Here is a 22,099-nt window from a genome sequence, read left to right on the forward strand (position 1 = left end):
GCTCTGTTTTCTGCCTCTGGTTTGAACTTTCTTTTGAAGCTAAATGTATTGGCTGTGTGTGTGTGTGTTTTTATGGTAAAAAAAAAACTATTATGATTAAACCAAGGAGATATATACACGATTTTTTGCTTGCGCATGTCTAGCTAAGTTTAGCGCAATGCCCAAACAAAATTTGTCCTTTATCAAATCATTTGAGATTTTAGGATCCCTACTACTAATATAGACCAAGTCCTTAATCAGATACCAAGGCCCGATGTTTAAGCATCGGAAGTGAAGACCAACTAGAAATGGTGCACAGCACCTCAGAATTCTCTGTTTAAGTATTGGATGTGTGTTGGTTGATAAGAATGGAGTTTTTTGTCCCTTTTACACTTATTGGTTGCTATGGACTGAAGGCTATTGGAGCAGTTTGGTTGATGTTATACAAGCTTTTACTCCCTGTACACTTGCTGTTTTTTGGTATTGGCTCTATGTCTGGTTGATTTGGTTGTTGGGAGCTACTTGTTTGCTGGTTTGCCTCCTTTGTTTGGGTTGAGGATACTCCCCATTTGAGCAGCACACTATATTGATTGTTGAAGTGTCTACCCATTATGTCTACTGTGTCTGGACAAGATTTTGAGGTCAGTGGACCAACTACACCTGGCAGCCTAAGTAGTGGTTTTCCAACCATGGCTTCCTTTGATAACCCCAACACCCAAATCTCAATTGTGAAATTGGACAATACCAACTACTTGGATTGGTCCCGTTCTGTGAAGTTGTCCCTAGGCAGTAGGGGAAAGTTGGGATACATTACAGGGTCCATCAAGGCTCCTGCAACAACTGATCCAGGCTATCTCAAGTGGGAGACTAAGAACTCCACTGTTATGACTTGGCTGATTTTCTCCATGAAGCCTCAAATAGGTAGGAGGTTTATGAGTAAGGAGACTACAAAAGATATCGGGGACAGTGTCTCCAAGGTTTTTGATAGAGTTGGTGATGCAACAAAGTGTATCAAATCCTCCAAAAAATCATCCATATGAAACAGGGTGATAGGAGTATATCTGACTACTACAACCCTGTAATCAGATTGTGGGAGGAATATGATCACTATAACAACATCCAGCTGCCCAATTCTGATGATGAGGCAAAGGTCTACAGGAGCCACGAAAAGGAAAGGATCCTTATTTTGCTTGGTAATCTTAACCCAGAATATGAGTCTCTTCGCTTGGGTAAATCTTAGGGAGATCTCCCTTTCCATCTCTAGATGAAGTGTGCAGCTACTTGCAAAGTGAGGAAACCAGGAAAACAACTATGGATATTGCACCATCAACGGAGAGATCTGCTCTTGTTTCTAGTTCCCACAGAGACTAGAAAAGTGGGGGGAAAGGCCAAGGACCAACTCGTGGAGATCACCGTGAGAGATTTAAATGTGATCATTGTGGAAGGCTTGGACACACCAAGGACAGGTGTTGAAATCTTCACGGCCAGCCCCCTGGTATGCGTGGTGGTTCATCTAGTGCCCGTAGAGGCAAGCGAGAGGGAGCTAGGGCTCACTCTGTGACATTTGAGTTTGAGACATCTGGACTCCAGCCTGCCCCTGATTCCCTTTCACAAGATGATATTGCAGCGTTCCGCCGGTTGGTGTCTCACCTTGGAGGGTCAGCTACTAGTCCTACCTCTGGAGGGTCAGCTACTTCTGCCTCAGCTCTGCAGGTCTCATCTGCTCCTACTGCACTCACCTGGATTATTGACTCTGGAGCCTCTGATCACATGACTGGTATGTCACAGTATTATGATTCCTACTCCATTTGCTCTGGACGGGACAAGGTAAGGTGATGCAGCTCCAAGTAGGAAGAAGAAGAAGTCCTAAACTTAGGATTTAATTAGGGAGACATAGGTTAGGTTTATTTTGCTTGCATTTTCCATACTTAGTTTATTTTCTGCTTTTTAAATCGAACCGGTTTAAATTGGTTGCATCCAATTGGTTCAATTGGACTGATTTAAGTGAAGTGCTCCTATTGGCGAATAGGTTCTTAAATCCTATTGGCTAGTAAGGAATCTTCAAATAAATCAATAGTTTTAAGTCAGATTCTTTTATTTTAAGTTAGTAGGGGTAGTTAGGTCATTATACTGTTTTAATTAATTAATTAGACTTAAACCTCTCCCTTCCACGATTTTGTGAAGGAGAGGTATTTAATTTGTAGTAGGAATTGGCCTATGGCCTTATTATAAATAAACAAAATCGTGGAGGGCTCCCCACAATTGAATTTTAGAAAAAAGAAGACTGATTGCTGGTTGCCGATTGCTGCTGCTGCTGCTCCTACTCCTTGGAGTGTTGCCTTGTGGATCTATCAAGGAAGAAGGACGGGTGGACTTCCTGTGACTCCTTACGCCGTGACGGCTGGGAGGTTCTCTCTTTGTGAAGGTGGTTTCATCCTTCATTGATCAAGCTGCTGCCGGTGGAATCCTGTGGTAAGTTTGAATATAAATTCTGTTTTCCATTCCTTCTCCTTCCCCATTCAATCCCCCTTTAATTTCTGTTTTAATTTCATAAACCCTAGTTCAATCTAAGTTCTGTCCAGCCCTATCCCCTCACCCAATTCCTCTCAGATTTCAGACATATCATCCCTATCCCAGCCCCTATACGCGATCCTAGTTTGAACCCAATCTGATCATCTAAAACCTAACTTCAAACCCCCATCCAAAACCCTAAGTTTCACCCTAGAACCTGAAACCTAACACCCAAACTCTAACCCTAATTCTACAGGAATTTTAAACTCATCCAAATCTCAATATTTTTATAGTAAAATAATCCCCTAGACCTGCTGATCATTACCATATATCACATTCACCCCTAACCCTAGCCTAAACCCTAAATTAGCCCTAAACAGCCCCAAATCTGCCCCAAACAGCAGACTCGTCCAAAACCTGATTTTAATCTGGCTCCTAGTAGGTCTCCTACCTATCTAGGACTACATTATAAGGGTTGTTGATGGCTCCCTTTCTTCTGTCTCTGGTAACGGTAATGTGAGAGTTACCCCTTCTATTTCCCTTGAGTCTGTTCTTCATGTTCCTGATTTTGCTACTAACCTATTATCTGTGAGTCACCTAACCAAATCTTTAAATTGTTGTGTCACTTTCTTCCCTTCCTATTGTCTTTTTCATGATTTAAAGACAAAGAGGGTTATTGGCAGTGGAACTGAAAAAGGACTCTACCTTCTTGAACCACGGTTACCTGATCAATATAGTGCTACAGCTTATGTTTGTGGTCGGAGTGACCGTAGTACTTTGGAGTCTGTAATGCTTTGGCATCAACGTTTGGGTCATCCCTCTTTTGTTGTTATAAGGAGACAGCTACCCCACTTGTTTACTTCTTTTCCTTCTTCTCATGTTTTTCAATATAAATCTTGTATTTTTGTTAAACACTGTCGCACATCTTATCCTTATCGTGGTAATAGATCTACTGCACTTTTTTCTCTTGTCCATATTGATGTTTGGGGGCCCTCTCCTACTACTTTTTTGTCTGGATTTCGTTACTTTGTTTCATTTGTGGATGACTATTCTAGGTCTACTTGGACTGTTTTGTTGAAACAAAAGAGTTATGTTTGTGATGCTTTTAAGGATTTTTATCAACTTATCAATACTCAGTTTGGTACTCAGATCAAAATTGTTAGGTCTGATAAAGGGGGTGAGTACATGTATGGGGGGCTCCAACAGTTCTTTACTGATAATGGCATCATCCATCAACTGGCATGTGTTGACCCCCCCCCTCAACAAAATGGGGTGGCTGAGAGAAAGAACCGCCACTTGTTGGAAATCACCAGGGGTCTTCTCTTTGGTATGCATGTGCCTAAGACTTTCTGGTCTAATGCACTTCTTACCGCTGCCTTTCTTCTTAACAGGATGCCAACTCCACTCCGTGGCTCCAAATCTCCCCTAGCTCTTCTTTCTTCTCAATTCTCAGTCTTCTCCTCGCCTCCAAAAGTCTTTGGTTGTGTTTGCTATGTTCATGTCAACAAATCAGCCCATACCAAGCTTGATCCCAAAGCTCTCAAGTGCATCTGTTTGGGCTACTCTGATTCCACCAAAGGGTATAAGTGCTACCATCCTCCTTCCCGAAGGCGACTTCTCTCCAAAGATATCACCTTCTTTGAGTCTATTCCTTACTTTTCTTCTCCTCAGCATCCTCTTCAGGGGGAGAGTACTGGAAGTGAACAGAATGTTGATGTCATTCCTTTTCTATCTCCCTTCCCTACCTCCACTTCCCCATTCCTATTTGATATTGGAAAATACAAAGAAGTGGATGTGTTGATGCTTATGGTGTTGTTGATATTGATGCTAGTAGTGGTGGTGATGCTAGCAAAAAAAAAGAATATAAGGGAATAAGATTCAAAGATGTTGTATTCACAAAAGGTGAATGCTTGTTAAAGGGAATAGGAAAGCAACCCTGCCAAAACCCCTCTTTGGATCCACATCCTCAATCCCATCCTCCTCAGTCAGGTAATACTTCTCCTTCTGAATTAGAACTTCCCATTGCTATGAGAAAGGGGAAGAGAGCCTGTACTAACCCCATAGCCCAATTTGTTTCGTATGACCCTATTTCTCCTACAGGTATTGTCTTTTCCACTGCCCTTGAGTCTTCTTCCATTCCCAAAAATGTCACAGAGGCCTTATCCGATCCAAAATGGATGCAAGCAATGTCTGAGGATATGGTGGCTCTGGAAAAGAACAATACTTGGACTCTAGTTGATCTTCCTAGGGGGAGAACTCCAGTTGGATGCAGATGGGTTTATACCATCAAGTATAGATCCGATGATACAGTGGAAAGATACAAAGCTAGGCTGGTTGCAAAAGGGTATAGTCAAGTGTATGGTATTGACTACCAGGAGACTTTTGCCCCTGTAGCTAAGCATAACTCAATCAGAGTTCTTCTTTTTGTGGCAGCCAATGAAGATTGGCCAATGTACCACTTAGATGTGAAGAATGCATTTCTTCATGGAGATCTAGCAGAAGAAGTGTACATGCAGCCTCCACCTGGTTTTAAGTGTCCCTTAACTGAAGGGAAAGTGAGTCTCTTGAAGAAAGCTCTCTATGGCCTCAAGCAGTCTCCCAAGGCCTGGTTTGAGAGATTTAGACAAGCCATCCTGAAGAATGGGTATTATCACAGTCAAACTGACCACACCTTGTTTATCAGGAGAGGTAATGGTACAGTTACAGCTCCTACTGTCTATGTTGATGACATTGTGGTAACTGGGAATGATGCTGCTGAGATAAATATATTGAAGTCTTATCTGCCTAAACAGTTTGAGATCAAAAACCTTGGACTCTTGAAATACTTCTTGGGTATTGAAGTATCTAGATCAATGAAAGGAATCAACATCTGCCAAAGGAAATTTGTCTTGGATCTTCTGAAAGAGACAAGCATGATAGGGTGCAAACCAGCAACTTCCCCCATTGATCCGAATCATAAGCTTGGTGATGAATGTGGTCCTTCTCTTATAGATGCAAGCAAGTACCAAAGATTAGTTGGGAAACTAATCTATCTCTCCTTGACTCAACTAGACATCTCTTATGCAGTTGGAGTGGTGAATCAGTTCATGCATGCTCCCAAGAGTGGACATCTCGATGCGGTGTATTGCATCATTAGATACTTGAAATCCTGTTCAGGAAAAGGTCTTCTATTTGCCATGCATGACCATTTGCAGATTGAAGGCGACACAGATGTTGATTGGGCTGGTTCAGTCTCTGATAGGAGATCTACTTCTGGGTACTGTACCTTTGTGGGTGGTAATCTAGTTACCTGGAGGAGCAAGAAACAACCAGTTGTGGCTAGATCCAATGCATAGGTTGAGTTTAGGACCATGGCACATGGAGTGTGTGAGCTTATATGGCTAAAAAGACTTCTTCAAGACTTGAGTTTTGAAACTGAAGGGCCAATGAGACTTTATTGTGACAACAAAACTGCTATTAGCATTGCCCATAATCCGGTTCAGCATGATCGAACCGAACATATTGAGGTTTGACGACACTTCATCAAAGAGAAGCTGGATTCTGGGTGCATTTGTACTCCCTTTGTGAAGACAGGTGATCAAGTAGCAGATATCTTCACTAAGGGCCTCATTCCTAGTCTATTTAGTACCTTATTGTGCAAGCTAGGAATATATGACATTTATTCTCCAGCTTGAGGGGGAGTGTTAGAGTTATTAGAATAGGTGTATAAGGGTAGTTCTGCCATTGTCTTATTATTAGACATGGCTAAGTTGTATTTTTTGTTATTTCTTCTTTATTTCTATTTACCTCCCTAGGGAGGTCCATGTAATTCTTAGAAGTGCTTAATGAAGTAAATATGTGTGTTGAGGATTTCTCAACACACAATCGATTCTCCCATTCTCTTCTCTTCTTCTTCTCTTCTCTTCTCTCCTTCCTCTTCTTCTTGCTGTAAATCTCTTCTCTCTTACTAGATTCGATCTATCTTTAAGTTCTAACTCCTAATGCAGTGTCAGCTAAGAGCAAGAGGAAAAAGGCTATGAACAGGTAATATACGCTAGTTTCCTGGTTCAAGTAGGACTCTAGTTAGTCACTGTGGTGGAGTTTTATAGAGTCAGTTTCTACTATCCTTTTTACGTTAGATGTCAATCACGACCTAGTTATTTATTTCTAGTCCTAGATATGTCAGGAGTGTCTCAAGGTTAGCATTAGGTCTGGTTTCTGGTTTTCTAGTAATATTTTGAATTCCCTGGCAGTATAGGAATATTATTTAATCTTCAACCAAGTCTATAAATAGATGTAATGGCCACAGCCCCTCCCCATGTTTTCTTCAAGTTGCTGCTGTGGACAAAGTGCTGCATCTTAGGTGGAATCCTAAGATCCATTGGCTCGAAGGGCCTAATCTTGCAGGTGGACTAATGAAAACTAATCCGTTACCCAAAAATCCAACTAGAGATTAGTACAACGGGATCACATAACAGTGTTACTATATAGGATATGGAACTAATAGAACAGAATATGAAACTAGAATCTAATAGAAAATAGAAGAATTGATACCATGAAGAGAATCCAATCTTCCACTAAGGAATCCACCTTAGCCTTCACTTGGAATCTACCAAGCACAATTAGGATCCACAGCAGCAAAATTTCACAAAAAATTGAACTGTTGTTGTTTCCAAATTGTTGGGGAGGCCTATGGTCATCACCATAGGTCACAGTTCATCTCAGTTTCGACACTGATCGAAACAAAACCACCAGCAGCTTGACAGGTTTATAAAGTTTCGGTCAAAATTTTGGTGAAATGACATCATGGTTGAAAATTTGCTCAAAAATGCAGATATTTCACTTGAAATTTTAAAACTTTTGCTCAAATATTGTAATGCTTTCCAATTTATGGTTCTTCATTCCTATTTCATATTTCAATTATTTTTATTGAATGTTCTATCTTATAGAATTAAATGATGTGTAGAATAGACTATATAAGGGAAAGGATACAGTAGGCTAAGACGTACACTAGCAACCTAGGATCCAAAGCCAAACTACCACTTTTGAGGATTTTTTTTTTTCAATATAATGATTCACACGTCGTAACATGCTTAACTAGGCACTACAATAAAGCTTCAGGGAAAATTTTCATCATTTGGTCACCGAAATGACCATTTCAAGTTGACTTGTGAAATGGACCAAATTTCAAACCCATTTCGAAAATTACGATGGTACATTGGTCGAAACCGAAATTTAGAACCTTGGCCTTTACATCTATTTATAATGTGAACTAACCCAAGTACAGAACTGATTACAAATAACCTTATCCAAAGAAAATAATAAAAAAGTGTAGTTATTAGTGACGCAACTATTTTGACATTTCCAAAAGTCACAAAACATATCTGCGCCATTCATTTTCATGGTTTTCCCATCTAAACCATCTCGCCCTGCTCAAAGTTAGGACTTAGGATGGTGCACAGTAATGTTAAGAGTACAATGCAAATGCATGGACATACATGAGATGCATCCCAATACAAGGGGGTATTTGATTGAATTAGACTCTAAAATTTATGTGGCTAATCTAGACTATGTCCTCTCTATCCAACGGTCAGAATGGAGACATCGAGATGCCTTATGAGGTCTGGAAAAGTAACAGACCCTGGTGACAATAATATTTCGACTAATAAAAAACAGCAACCTATTTTACAATTTGACTGACTCTACAGATAGAGATAAGATGGGATAAAGAGATGAGATAAAGATACAATAAGATAAGCAGGATTGCTAGCATCAAGCGTACCCCAGCTAAAGATAAGATAAAATAACAAATAAGAAGTGAAATAGAAAACAATAACTAAGATCACAATTTAATTAATAAATCTTGTATTCCTACCACCTACCCATATTTTAGGCCCCATTAAAGTGGCCTATTACAACAAAAAGCCCTGGACCAAAGGTCCAACAGGCCAACACATGTGTAATCATACTCAAAGCTTATTTCCGCTCAAATTAAGCCCACTTTTCTGATTTACCTGCATCCAGGGCTCCTGTTCTTCTTCTTATTCTCTTATATTTTTTCCAGTTTAGTTCCCATTATTCAGGTCATTTTACATCCCTCATTTTCAACTTTAGATACCCTGTTTTTCATCATATTGTAAATTCTTGTGATCAGTTTGGGCTAAACTTCGATTTCTGAATGTCTGGAACTATCCTATCATAGTTCCAATCATTAAACATTAAATTTTTGTTGCTTAAAATATCCATCTTATTCTCCTGATAAGTTTTTTGTATCAGTCGTTACCCATCAAATTGCACCCCAGTTTTAAGCTGAATGCTGAAATTTTGCTTGCATCAGATACATCTGATATGAGGTTTCAATTCTGACCATTAGTTAGTGACTTCTCAATTTTCACCTCAAATTATTCCCGTCAGGTTTTGATGATTTCAAATATTTCTATTAAGTTTGTGATAGTATTTCTTATTTTACTTCTGCCCTTCTGTCATATAACCTTTACTATAAAATTCCAAGCTTCCTTCCAAAACTTTCTTTAGTTTTCTTATTTGCTTAGGAGTTCCATCATGCAGACCCTACCCAGTAGACTTTAATTTATTAGGGTTCAAGGGTACAGATTTGCATTGCCTCCACTAGCCCTTCCAATAGGAAAAAAAGAAGAAATCTTTCTTCAATGACGTATTAGATGGTCCTCCATATCCAAATCAAAGGAACTATTCCAACTGCTATCCAAATAATGTGAGAAACAATGTGGAAAAACAGCACATAAGGTAGCAAACCATTGAAATAAGAACATGGAGAAAACTTGCTTTCTAAATACGAATAATTCATTTTCATCTTATGGACAAATGGTGAAAAAGAGTTGTACCTCATATGGCCAACCATCAACAACAAAGACATCTAAGGAGTAGCCATCTACAGTGGAAAAAGCATGTGCCTCGTGGATGTTCAACCCAAGCTCACCGAGTAATGATGTCAACTGGAAATATAAAATTACGGAAGTAGGACAAAATTCAACATAGAAGCATGGAAATATAACAATAGCTATAGGGGTATAACAGACAAGGAAACACAACCCATTGGTAAGAAAGACTATGGAAGCCTAACAGAGGAAGGGGGAAATTTTGTGTCCAAGCCCTTAAAGCAAGAAATAATTTGTTTTCCAGAGTTCTACACGAGTTTGAATTCAAATTTTCAACTACTTTAATTCACCAAGCACAATAGAATATTTATGAAATGAATAAAATGAAGATTATGTGAACAGACATCTGAACACAGGAGAAGAAAGGAAGAAAATACCAAAAAGGGGGGAGAAACAGGAAAGATAGACAGATGCATAGGAAATATCCTTCTATAAAAGCCAAAGTATCAAATTTCTGCCTGCAGGTCATGGCTGGCAAACAACCTATTCAGGTTGAGCTTCGATTGGCTACCAACAAGCCCAGGTTCCAATACTACAGATATATCAGGGTCAGATATCTCATAGAGTAAGTGTACAACTAACACTTTTTATCCACAACATTTTCAAAATTATAAGATACTAGATAATAAAGACTAGTCCAAACCAGATAATTACCTGACTAAGAAGCTTTGGCTTATCCTCAGTTGAAAAAGTGACTTCATGCATGGCCCTACATTATTCCCAAATATACAAATACCATGAATTTCACACTACAAAACAGTATAAATAAGACTACACTGTTTAAAAAGGAGTAAACAGAAACTCTTGAAAATTAGTAAACATTCACTTAAAATCTGCTAAAAAATATTGAATAGCATTAAACATCATATTCAAATACTAAACATTACCATTGAGGGAATTTATGTCAACAGAGCTAAAAAAGGGGAATATAAAAGAACAAGAAATTACAGAAAAGGAATTGACCAGACTATAAGAGTATTAAGGATACACAACAGAATAAAGTAGAAACTCACATATTTAACTGAGAAGCAAAAGAGAGAGAGAGAGTCTGAACACAGCTAAATAACTCCACTGACAGGATTACTTGAAGGAATAACTGTAACTACTTTAACTGACATTACAGGTACAACAATAAAAATTTGTCCCACAGTAGCTAAAAAAGAATCATTTGCTTACCAGTTTCAAACACTAGCACAATATTAAATCATTACATATGATAAAAATTGTGGGAAAGTCAATACACAGAGAAAGGTATGAACAATGTAAGCAGATAACCAAAAATAAATAAATAGATTCCCCAAACTAAGGATACGTGACAAATTTTGTAAACAGCCTTGAGAATGAATGCTTGAATGATCAAAATCGATCATCCAGGCCCTTTATTTATAATAACCAGAATTACAAGTAGTCAAAGTAGAAGTAGGAATGCCACCTCAGCCTAATCCTATTAGGAATTCCTATTCCCACTAGGAATGCCAAAATAGAGATCGGCTGAGGGGGAAAAAACTGAAAAAGAGAGAAAACTGAAAAAGATAAAACACAATAAAATTAGGACTAAATTACCTCTATCGGGTAAAGTAGCCTATTTTAACACTCCCCCTCAAGTTGGAGCATAAATACCAACCATGCCCAACTTGGCCAGAATAGGATGAAAAACCTTGCCACTTAAGCCTTTAGTGAACACATCAGCAAGCTGGTCAACAAATTGCACAAAAGGAATACACACCAGCCCTCCTTCCAACTTTTCTTTAATAAAATGCCTGTCAACCTCCACATGCTTCGTACGATCATGCTGAACAGGATTGTGAGCAATGCTAATAGCAGGCTTGTTGTCACAATATAACATCATGGGAAGATGAACAGGAGTACCAATATCTTGTAATAAACCTTTGAGCCATAACATCTCACAAATACCTTATGTCATAGCACGAAACTCAGCTTCAGCACTAGACCTTGCCACTACGTTCTGCTTTTTACCACGCCACGTAACAAGGTTGCCACCAACAAACGAGCAATAGCCAAAAATGGACTTTCTATCAGAGGAACCAGCCCAATCTGCATCAGTATATGCTTCGACACAAAGATGGCCATTCGGAGACAAAAGAATTCATTTTCCCGGTGCTGAGATTAAATACCGAAGGATCCGGATAACAGCATCCATGTGAGAGGAATGCGGATCATGGATGAACTGACTGACCATACAAACAGATACTGCTATGTCAGGTCTTGTATGAAACAGATAAATGAGCTAACCAACCAATCTTTGATAACGACCTTTGTCGACCGGTGGTCCCTCCTTTTCTTTAAGTCTGGTAGTAGCATCCATAGGTGTATTAGAAGGATGACACCCTAGCATCCCAGTCTCGGTCAATAAATCTAGGATGTACTTCCTTTGAGAAAGAAAGATGCCTTTAGAAGACCGAGCAACTTCTATCCCTAGAAAGTACTTTAGTTTTCCCAGATCCTTTATTTCAAATTCTCGCCCAAGGTAAGCCTTCAACTGGGTGATTTCATGATTGTCATTCCCGGTCACTAAAATATCATCCACATAAACTATTAGGAGGGTTACCTTTTCACCATTTTTCTTGATAAACAAGGTATGATCAGCATTGCTCTGCTTATAACCCACAGAGACCATTGCCTTGTGAAATCGTCCAAACCAAGCACGAGGGGACTGTTTCAGCCCATATAAAGCACGCTTCAATTTACAAACTTTCCCGCTGGTTTTATCACAAGAGAAACCTGGTGGAATGTCCATATACACTTCCTCGTCAAGTTCTCCATGGAGGAAAGCATTCTTCACATCTAATTGTTGTAACTCCCAGCCTAGATTCACTGCACAAGAAAGTAGCACTCTGACGGTGTTTAATTTTGCAACTGGTGCAAAAGTCTCCTGATAATCGATCCCATAAGTCTGAGTAAATCCCTTTGCAAGCAAACGTGCTTTGTATCGATCCATAGTGCCATCTACCTTCTGTTTCACCACAAACACCCACTTACATCCAACTGGTTTCTTTCCTGGAGGAAGAACCACAAGTTCCCATGTATCATTCTTATTTAAGGCTTGCATTTCTTCCATCATTACTGCTTTCCACTTTCCATCCGTAAAAGCTTCCTGCCAATTTTGGGGAATACGAACAGAAGAAAGAGAAGAGACAAATGTACGAAAGGATGGAGAAAGGGAGTCATAAGAGACTACATGAGAAATGGGATGCTGGGTACAAGCCCGAATACCTTTACAATGAGCAATAGGTAAATTAGGAGAAGAAGGAGAAGATATGTTACCTGGAGATTGATCTAGTTCCAAGGCCGACGACTGTGGTGGTGTTGGTGCTGCAGTGGATGGGAGCTGCTTGTATTTGGAATGTCCCCTGTGATAGGTTTTGAGATTAGAGTCGTTAATTTTTTTCTGAAATTCCCTAATGGTTTGTTGGACTGGAGTCATCTCCCCCTGAAGGGAATTGTCACCAATAGGATTTTCAGCATCTTCGCTGAAAGTCTCCCCCTGAAGAGGTGTGGATTGATAATAGGAGAGAGTTTCATGAAAGACAACATCCACACTGGTGAAGGTATGACGTGTAGGAGGATGGAACACTTATATCCCTTTTGAGATGGAGAATATCCCCAAAAAAATACAACGGACCCCACAGGGTTCGAGCTTGCCCGGAGAGCGGGTATGACGAACATAACAAACACAACCAAAAATTTTAGGTGGGATGACAAAGGAGGAAGAACCCTGCAGTAAAGAAGCAGGGGTGTCAGAGTCAAGGACTCGAGTATGCAGCCTATTGATGAGATAGGCAGCAGTCAGGACAGCATCTCCCCAATATTGGGAAGGAACAGAATGGGCAAACATAAGAGCCCGAGTCACCTCAAGGAGGTGGCGGTTTTTCCTTTCAGCCACACCATTTTGAGCTGGGGTATCGACACAACTGGTTTGATGGAGTATACCATGGGCAGCAAGGTAGTGTTGGAACTAACCATCCATATATTCTTTACCATTGTCACTTCGCAATATCTTGAGAGTGGCATTGTATTGGGTTTGAATCATCTTATGAAAATTTTGAAAACAAGAAAAAACTTCACTTTTGTTGTGCATTAAATAGACCCATGTACTCCTAGAATAACAATCAATAAAAGAAACAAACCAACGATGGCCTTTAAGAGATGGTTTCCGGCTAGGACCCCAAACATCAAAATGAATAAGATTAAAAGGAGAACTTCTTTTATTAGAAATGGAATAAGTAGAACGATGTTGTTTAGCCAAAACACAGGCTTCACAACAAATTCGTTTCTATGACATTCTTTAGCAATGCTGGAAATAAAAGGGATAATGTTCCTAAAGGGGGGTGACCTAGTCTGTTATGCCATTGTTGAAGTTCAGAAGAAACTAACACGCTTTGATGTATAGGAGAAGCCAAAAGTGGTGGTGAAGTAGGACTCCCATTATCAAGCAGGTACAATCCACCATGCATCTTACCACATCCAATCGTCGCCCCCGTTGCCAGATCCTGAAACACACAGTGAGAAGGAAAAAAAGTTACTTTGCAATTTAAATCACGGGTAAGACTACTGATGGAAAGAAGATTAGTGGTAAATTTAGGAATATGTAAAACAGAGGATAAAGGTAAGGAAGGAGTGCAACTGATAGAGCCCTTCCCAGAGATAGAAGAGAGAGAGCCATCAGCCACCCGTACTTTATCTTTACCAGATGTAGGAGAGTAACGAGTAAAGAGGCTGGAAGAACCAGTCATATAATCAGTGGCACCGGAGTCTATGATCCAGGGAGAGGAGACTACCGATGCACAATGACCAGCAAAAGAAATACCTGAGTGGGCTTAATGTGAACCGGAGGAGTGGAAGAACTGGCAGGTGTTGATGTAGTAGAAGCAGCAGAAGCCTGTAACATACGACGGAAAGCCTGAAGTTCATCCTTGGATAGGCCAGTGTCAGTAGGAGGAGCAGGAGTGACAACCTCAATATGATTAGCTTTGTTTTTCGATTTTCGAGCAGCACGTTTAGCATCAAAGTCGGTTGGTTTGCCATGTATCTTCCAACAGGTGGCCTTAGTGTGCCACAACTTGCCACAATGCTCACATTTAATTGCTGTTTTCTTAGATTTAGAAGTATCAGCAACCGAAGGAGTAGAACCAGCCCCAATGTGCAAGGCGGATCGATCAGGAAGTGTAGTGTTAAGCATAGCAATTCTTCGGCGATCTTCACTATTAACCAAAGCATAGGACTGTTCTAGTGTAGGGAAAGGATCCTTGCCTAGAATCTGAACCCTAATTGGGTCGTATTCCATATTAAGGCCAACCAAAAAATCATAAACCCTAATTTTATCGACATGCTTTCTGTAGGTAACAATGTCAGTGGCAATAGTGGGCTGATAATCAGAGTAATGATCAATTTCTTGCCAACACTTGTGAAGTTCAGCATAGTATTGAGGGATGGATAAATCATTCTGCTTGGTGTCATGGGTTTTTTTCCTTAATTCATAGACCTGAGCATCATTCCCTACCTGTGAATAGGTGTCTTTAGCAGCCTTCCATATCTGGGCAGCAGTGTCTAGGAGAAGGTAGTCCGATGCAATTGAAGGATGCATAGAATGAATAAGATATGACATGACCATGGAGTCAGTAGATAATCAGTCTGAGCAGCTCCTTCTTCAGTAGGGATGGGAGTAGTGCTTGTAAGGTGTCCTGTGTAGCCACGACCAGCAATCGTAAGGTAAGTGGATCTGGGCCACATTAGATAATTTGTCCCATCTAGCTTGGTGGGAGAAGCAAAAGGAAGATACTCTGGTCGAGAAGATCCATCAGAGTCAGCTGAAGTGATGTCAGACATCATGTAAGTGTAGAAGATACGGGTTTTAAAATTCCCACAAATTTAGCCGTCAAAAATAGCTCTGATCCAATTCCCTGCAGGTGGTAGGGAATAAGCCCTCAAAAAATCAGAACCTTCTGATGATGGAATAAGAAACCCTAAATTTGAAAAAATTTAGGAATAGCTGAATGCAAATCAATCGCAGGTTTGAATCTAATGTAGTTTGGATTCAAAGCTGCAATCTGAAAGTAAAGGTGTAGATCAGTAAGGGCAAGGATAAATCTCCAAAAAAACAACACAGAAATCCAGCTTGAGAAGGAAGCAGCTCGATCTCCAAGGTTGGAGGAAACCTGCGGCAGATCTGATCACACCCAAGTTTGTATAATCTTCAGTGAGGTGTCATTGAGGGCAGCAGCTAAATCTTCATTGGATCACCTCAAAGCTGCTGCCCTGAGTGAGATAGAGAGTCCGACAGTGGTGGAGATGCAGAAAACCAGAAGCCGAGAGAGTCTAGAGAGAAAGAAACCAAAAAAATCGAGGGGCTGCTCATTAGATCAGAGGTGGCTCTGATACCATGTAAACAGCCTTGAGAATGAATGCTTGAATGATCAAAATCGATCATCCAGGCCCTTTATTTATAATAACCAGAATTACAAGTAGTCAAAGTAGAAGTAGGAATGCCACCTCAGCCTAATCCTATTAGGAATTCCTATTCCCACTAGGAATGCCAAAATAGAGATTGGCTGAGGGGGAAAAAACAGAAAAAGAGAGAAAACTGAAAAAGAAAAAACACAATAAAACTAGGACTAAATTACCTCTATCAGGTAAAGTAGCCTATTTTAACAAATTTCATTCACGACAAGATTCACATGCCCCTCCCCCCCCCCCCCCCCCAACAAAAAAAAAGAAAGAAGAAACATGTGAATTTCAATACATCAACTTACACAGGCCCAAAGTTTGGACACCATTCACAACCATAGTCATTGCCATTTTCATAACCTACAATGAAATTCTTACAACAATCTTTTAACTTGTCCCACAATTCTAAACTGATAACCCTTCAGAAGAGAATATCCTATACAACATAACAATCAGAAATTCACAGCAATAGAAGCAGATTCAAGATAACAAAACATCATATAGGGAACACCATGTGATCAGCTCTCATTCAGTATTTCATCAGCAGACATGGATTCTGACATAGAAAGCAAACTGCAATGAAATAAAACGTAATACCCTCCTTAGAGCAGTATTTACACTCAATTTGAGACTAGACCGAACTTCTTCCCCATCCATCACATCAACAAAATTATTCACATAATTTATTTATTTATTTATTTTTTGGATGAATAAATAATTCAATTACCAAAGGAAGAAAGGGGGGAGGGGAAAGAACATACAAGCATGAGCCAACAAAAGCCCTACCAAAAGGCAAGGACAAAACAAAAGGGGCAAAAGCCCTTACAAAAAAACAGCGAATAAAATAACGCCTGGCTTACTGAGACGACCAAGCCAAGCACCACGAAGACCCTCTATCCCTGGTCTCGAGTCTCGCAACAATAAGCGGGATCTCTGACATCCAGGCTGAGAGGCGAATTCATCTCCGGACCGGCCAAGGAGTAGGTAATGTAGGGACATTTCTTAGGGAAAGGAGGGGAGTTGGGAATACGACGACGAAAAACATGAAGAGGCGGGGGAGCAGTAGACTGGTGTGCAGGGGGATTCAAAGCAGAATTGGATTTAAGGCCCAAATCAGGGAGGGTAAGGCCGGAAGAGTTAGACTAATGGGCCGAGATGAAAGGGGGGGTTTGATCCATTTGACCCAGCTGCCTTAGCCAAAGAGGGATGGGTGGAGGCCCGGGTTTGGGAGAGAATGGGTAAAGGAACCAAAGGAGGGCCCACAGCAGGGGTAGGTAAAATCGGGGCAAGAGAAGAACGTGGGAACAAAAAGGACTTGGCTTGTTTTTTGAGAAAAGAGGTGATCCCCAGATTCGAGGGAAGAGATGTTGAAGAGAACAGCACATGGGGAGAGGGCGACAGATTGTCAAGCACAGGGGGAGACGGTGACTTATCATCAGGAAGAGGGTCAGAGGGGCCTAGAGAAGGACAGTGACAGGTCAATAGGCTAGGGGGAGTAGGGTTGGAGGACAGCTCCTCGGGGGAAGCGAAAGCTTCACCGTCGCAGAGGCCGGCAGTCCGGAGAATTTCGAATCTGTTTGGACCAGCGGTAGCAGGAAGGGGAACCCACGGTCCAGAGGGAGGACGACGAGGCCTAGAGCCCGATGCCGGGAGGTCCTTGCAGCGAGATTGTCGACTACGGCTTCTTCTCCGACCATGATTAGCAGGGTGGATAGAGGAACCAGGGCCTTTTGTTGCTGCTATGGAACTTGGGAGGGCTTCTTCACCGACCACGACAAGGGAACTATTTCGCACCCAGCTAGGGTCGACTACACTCACAGCAGCGGCAGGGTACTCGCGAGAAGAGTTCCATAACACCCAGTGGAAGCAGGTTTCAAGGGATTGCAGGCTTGGGTGGGATGACCGAAAACATTGCAAACAACACACTGAGGCGGGATTCTTTCAAAGACAATCTTCTGCTGGAAAGAGAAGCCATCATCATCAAAGATGGAGACTGAGGATGGAGGGAGAGCATCAGCAGAGACAAGAACACAGATCCGAGCGAAAGACAACCGATCCATCTTTTTGGTTCTTTTATCAGAGTACAGGGGTTTGCCGACGACAGATCCGATAATACTGAGACCCTTTTCACACCAGAAGTGGAGCAAGGCAGCGTGATCCAAAGAGGGATGGAGTGGAAATCAACCTTGTTTAGCTGCAGATGGTGATCCCACAGGCAAAGGAAGATTGGATTTTTCCCCACATGCCAGGGGCCACCCTCAAGGGCTTTTAGTTTATCATCTTCATCAGAGAAATTGAAAACAAAAATACCAGATTCAAGAAAGAAGGTATCCATGGTCCCAAGGGAAAGGCATTGCTTAGATAGAGATGATTTGACAATGTTGAAGGGAGGTCTGCTCCCAAGGAAATGACCTACCAAGCAGTTCGACCATTTGGAGATTTCAGAGTCAAGAAGCCCTGACGGACAGACGCCGACTAATTGGTCACCAACAAGGGAAGGAGGAACGAAGCGGAGAGGGTATCCTTCCCTAGCAGAGGAGGAGGTGGTTCCGAAGAGAGAGTTCCAGGTCTTGACGCCAGTATCAGGGAGGGAAGGAGAAAAGTGGGAGGAGAGGTTTTGAGGGGAAGGAGAAAGGGAGAGGGAGGAACTGGTGGGCAGGGCCGCCGGAGGGGAATCGGACATGGCAGTGGGAACTTACATCTTCAGCTCAGTACTTTCAACAGTGAACTACCAAGATCTTCTGTTCACATATTTTACTACTTCCTCTTCAACTAAATTTTGTTGTCTCCAATCATGTTCAAAGAGCATGAGATTTTCACATCCATGAAATCAAGTGGACTCCCCTCCCCCCCCCCCCCCCACAAAAATATGAAAAAGGAAACCGCCCCCCCAGCAAAGAAACGAACAACACCCGAAAATTTCTTCCTCAAAAATTTGGACAAAGAAAATGATAGATGCTTTGGATCTTTTGTTTTCCTCTGAAACTTAACAGGAAAATCGTGGAAAATGTAGCTTAAAATTTTTTTTTTGTTCTATGAATGATGGAGTAAATAAATCTTGGAAGGTTATAGAAAGGGAAAATACGATAATATATGTTCTTCTACGACTAATATGAAAACATAGTCAACAATCAAAAATGGATACTGATGTGAAATCGTAAGCAGTAAAAGCTCTTGGCAAACTAATGACATTTGCAGGATTTCTATAGAAAACTAATCGGACAAATATTTGGAAGACTTTTTAAATCAAATAACTGGAATCAGTAAAGAAAATAAAGAATATATTGTAGAAAACATGATCACTTTAAATATTTTTCAGGCATGAACATGTAATGATTTAGAGAACACAATATGAATGAGAAGAAACTGGATTTGTATAGTACATATGATATTTTTAATTATTTCTTGGGCGGAATTATATTGGGTCATCTACAACTATCAATTAAACAGTTGATTCCCAGAAAAATAATAAGGAATTTAAAGAAAATAACTGAGATGTGAGGCAACGTGCAAATTTGACACCAAATTCAAACATATATTTACTAGCACAATTTCATTGGCACATCTCGTTTTATTACCCAGCATGTCAAGAAACAATTTTCCATCATTCAATCAATCAACATATAATTGTAGCAGCTCAAGCAAAGAAAATTTCCTTTGTGACACTATCTGTCTAACCTACGATAGCCAGAAATATTCAATACCAAGGATTTTATGCATTAGAAAGATCACTTACACAATCAACAGAAGTAAACTAGTCATCAAACATACTGATTTCACTGTTTCGGTTGTATAGCACAAAAACAAGTAGGGAATATTTCTTAGCATATTGTACCCAATGCTTGAGAACTTCAATGTGCATCATAGTTGTCAAGGCGGCTAGGAGACCCAAGGCGGTCGAGGAGGAAAAAAACCAAGGCGACTCCTTGACAATTATGAAGTGCATAAGCATACGCATGCAAGAGAAAGAGAAATATAACTACTAAAAAAAAGGTAACTTAATGAGATAACTTTCCGTTGTCTTACCGGGAAAACTGTGGATTGTCATGCACAGCATTAACTCCATCTTCAATATGTGAGCTGTTTGCTCCAAGTGCAAGGGATTCAAGATTGGGTGATGAACCAAATGCAGGAGGAGGATGAATGCTAAAGAATCCAAAGGGAGTCGGACAATCAAAAAAAAAGGCCGTAATCAGTGAAAGAAAAATCAAATAGAAAGGAATGAGAATTGAAATTGAAAAGAAGCAAAAACTCATGAACACACTGCCTCCAATGAAAAAGCATCTTAGACATGCAAAACAACAAAACAAGACATACTATGAATATATTAAAAAGAAAACTGACCTCTGTCTGCTGGGTTGACTGAAAGAACTTTGTGCTCCATTGCTTGAAGAGTTTGAGTGGATGGAATCAACAGAACTTCCATTACGCATAACCTTCACAGAAAGAAATTGAAAAAAAACATTGTACCTAAGTTTCACACTTTCAATGCTTACATGATCAAAATTAGTCAAACTGAACCCCCCCCCCCAAAAAAAAAATCTTCATCATGCAGAATTTAGAAATTTTGGGGGAGTATTTTCTAAAGCATTAAGCAAGGATTGTGAATGCAATCTCCTCTCAGGTGTCAAGTGATTTTACTGCAAATCTTCCATGCCAAATACTACTGAAAGGTTCCAATCAGGGATTCTAAGATTCTAATCATTCTATTCTTCTGATCAATTGGAAAACTAAGTATCATTTTCATGTTGAAACTCTCATTGCAGATCAGTTGGTCATTAGCAGGCCAACCTACATCAAATTGGTCTAAAAGCTATTGACTGATTCCAAAACCACGAAGAATTTTCCCGACCTTTATCACTCCATACTAGGTTGGTGTTTAACATCCCAGTGCTAGATTTTAATCATTCTCACCCTTTTGCAGCCTCACAACCAACAGCAGAAATGCAAGGCACTGAAGCCATCTACAAGTGGATATACAACAGAAAATGAAACTGAAAAAAGATTAAATGAATCTCTTCATTTAGTTATATTCAAAAGGATGGCGTTAAATGCATGAATGAGAATCGCTTCTAGGCAATGCATCAAGGGAACTTTTGTTTAACAAGCATGGATGCTATTTGGACAATAAATTATGTACTAGATAATGATTTACTATTTTTTCGAGTAGGTTGTCATCACTCATCACAGCAAGGCAAAGGCCAGCTGCCATGGAGCCTAGGCAGGTCTCAGGTGCCAAGACAAAGACTATATCTTACGCCCCAGGCTTTATACTACAGGTACGTGCCTTCTTTACGAACCCTTCCCCCCCCCCTTTTTTTTTTTTGGGGGGGGGGGGGGTGTTATGCATAGTTGTCAAGGCGACCCAAGGCGGTAGAGAGGTGTCTAAGCGCTTAGGCGACCAGAACGCCCTCAAGTGTTATTTTTTATTTCCTCCCTTTTTTAACATTATTTAGTGTGCTACAATATATACCTTATATTATCAAAAATCAACATTAAGCCTCCTCAAGTAATCAAAAATCAACATTAAGTCACCTCAAGTCATCAAGCCACATCAAGTCATCAAAAATCAGCATAGAACTAGAAGACAGCAGAACTAAAGAAGCAAGCTATTGGAAGTTTGAAACAATCAAACATACATTTGGTTTATATTGTTATTAGAAAATATGATCTTATCTATAAGTAATTAAATTGCTCTTGATTTAGAGAGACGTTCTTGTTCTCTAAGAAGTTTGACTAGTCAAATGATTTTATTTTTACATGAGACTTTTTGTATTAGGTAGAGCACAAAACCAGTTTTCCAACAAATCCAAAATTGCTTAAATCTGATTTATATTGAAGAAGTTATGTTCCGGTCAAACCTTATTTGGTCTGTGCAAATGATATCAAAATCACTCTGAATGAAAAGATTTTTTTTATATATCAAAATAAATGAATATTTTACCGCACTTTTGGTTTTTAGCAATGTTTTACCATATTAAGATTTATACAATTTTAGATTTGAGAAAAACCCCAACATTTGAAAGTTGAAAATTTCACCTACCACCGAAAATCCAGTTTTTTTTCTTAAACTTGGGGGTTGACTTTTTATCCTTTTGGAATTTTATTTTTTAACTATTTTTATTGGATTCAAATAGGGGGTATTTACTTATTCATGAATAATATCTTAAGTAAATGAAATTAATTACAAATGATATTTAGCATAAATAAGGGCCAATACCAGGTTCGATACCAATAAACACCAGTAC

At 40.1% G+C, this 22,099-nt stretch overlaps 1 protein-coding gene across 2 annotated transcripts in view; it reads right to left on the bottom strand.

The window, feature by feature from the left end:
• LOC122662080 (serine/threonine-protein kinase STY46-like) overlaps window positions 1-22,099 on the bottom strand; it is a 64,683-nt gene that overhangs the window by 36,857 nt on the left and 5,727 nt on the right. For both annotated transcript variants that reach the window (XM_043857639.1, XM_043857638.1), the window contains exons 3-6: window positions 20,196-20,287; window positions 19,878-19,997; window positions 10,041-10,095; window positions 9,333-9,443 (exon numbers count right to left, since the gene is read on the bottom strand). In XM_043857639.1, the coding sequence (XP_043713574.1) occupies window positions 9,333-9,443; window positions 10,041-10,095; window positions 19,878-19,997; window positions 20,196-20,287 (378 nt within the window). The remainder of the gene's footprint in view (window positions 1-9,332; window positions 9,444-10,040; window positions 10,096-19,877; window positions 19,998-20,195; window positions 20,288-22,099) is intronic.

Source organism: Telopea speciosissima, chromosome 5, assembly GCF_018873765.1.
Source record: "Telopea speciosissima isolate NSW1024214 ecotype Mountain lineage chromosome 5, Tspe_v1, whole genome shotgun sequence".
NCBI lineage: Eukaryota > Viridiplantae > Streptophyta > Magnoliopsida > Proteales > Proteaceae > Telopea > Telopea speciosissima.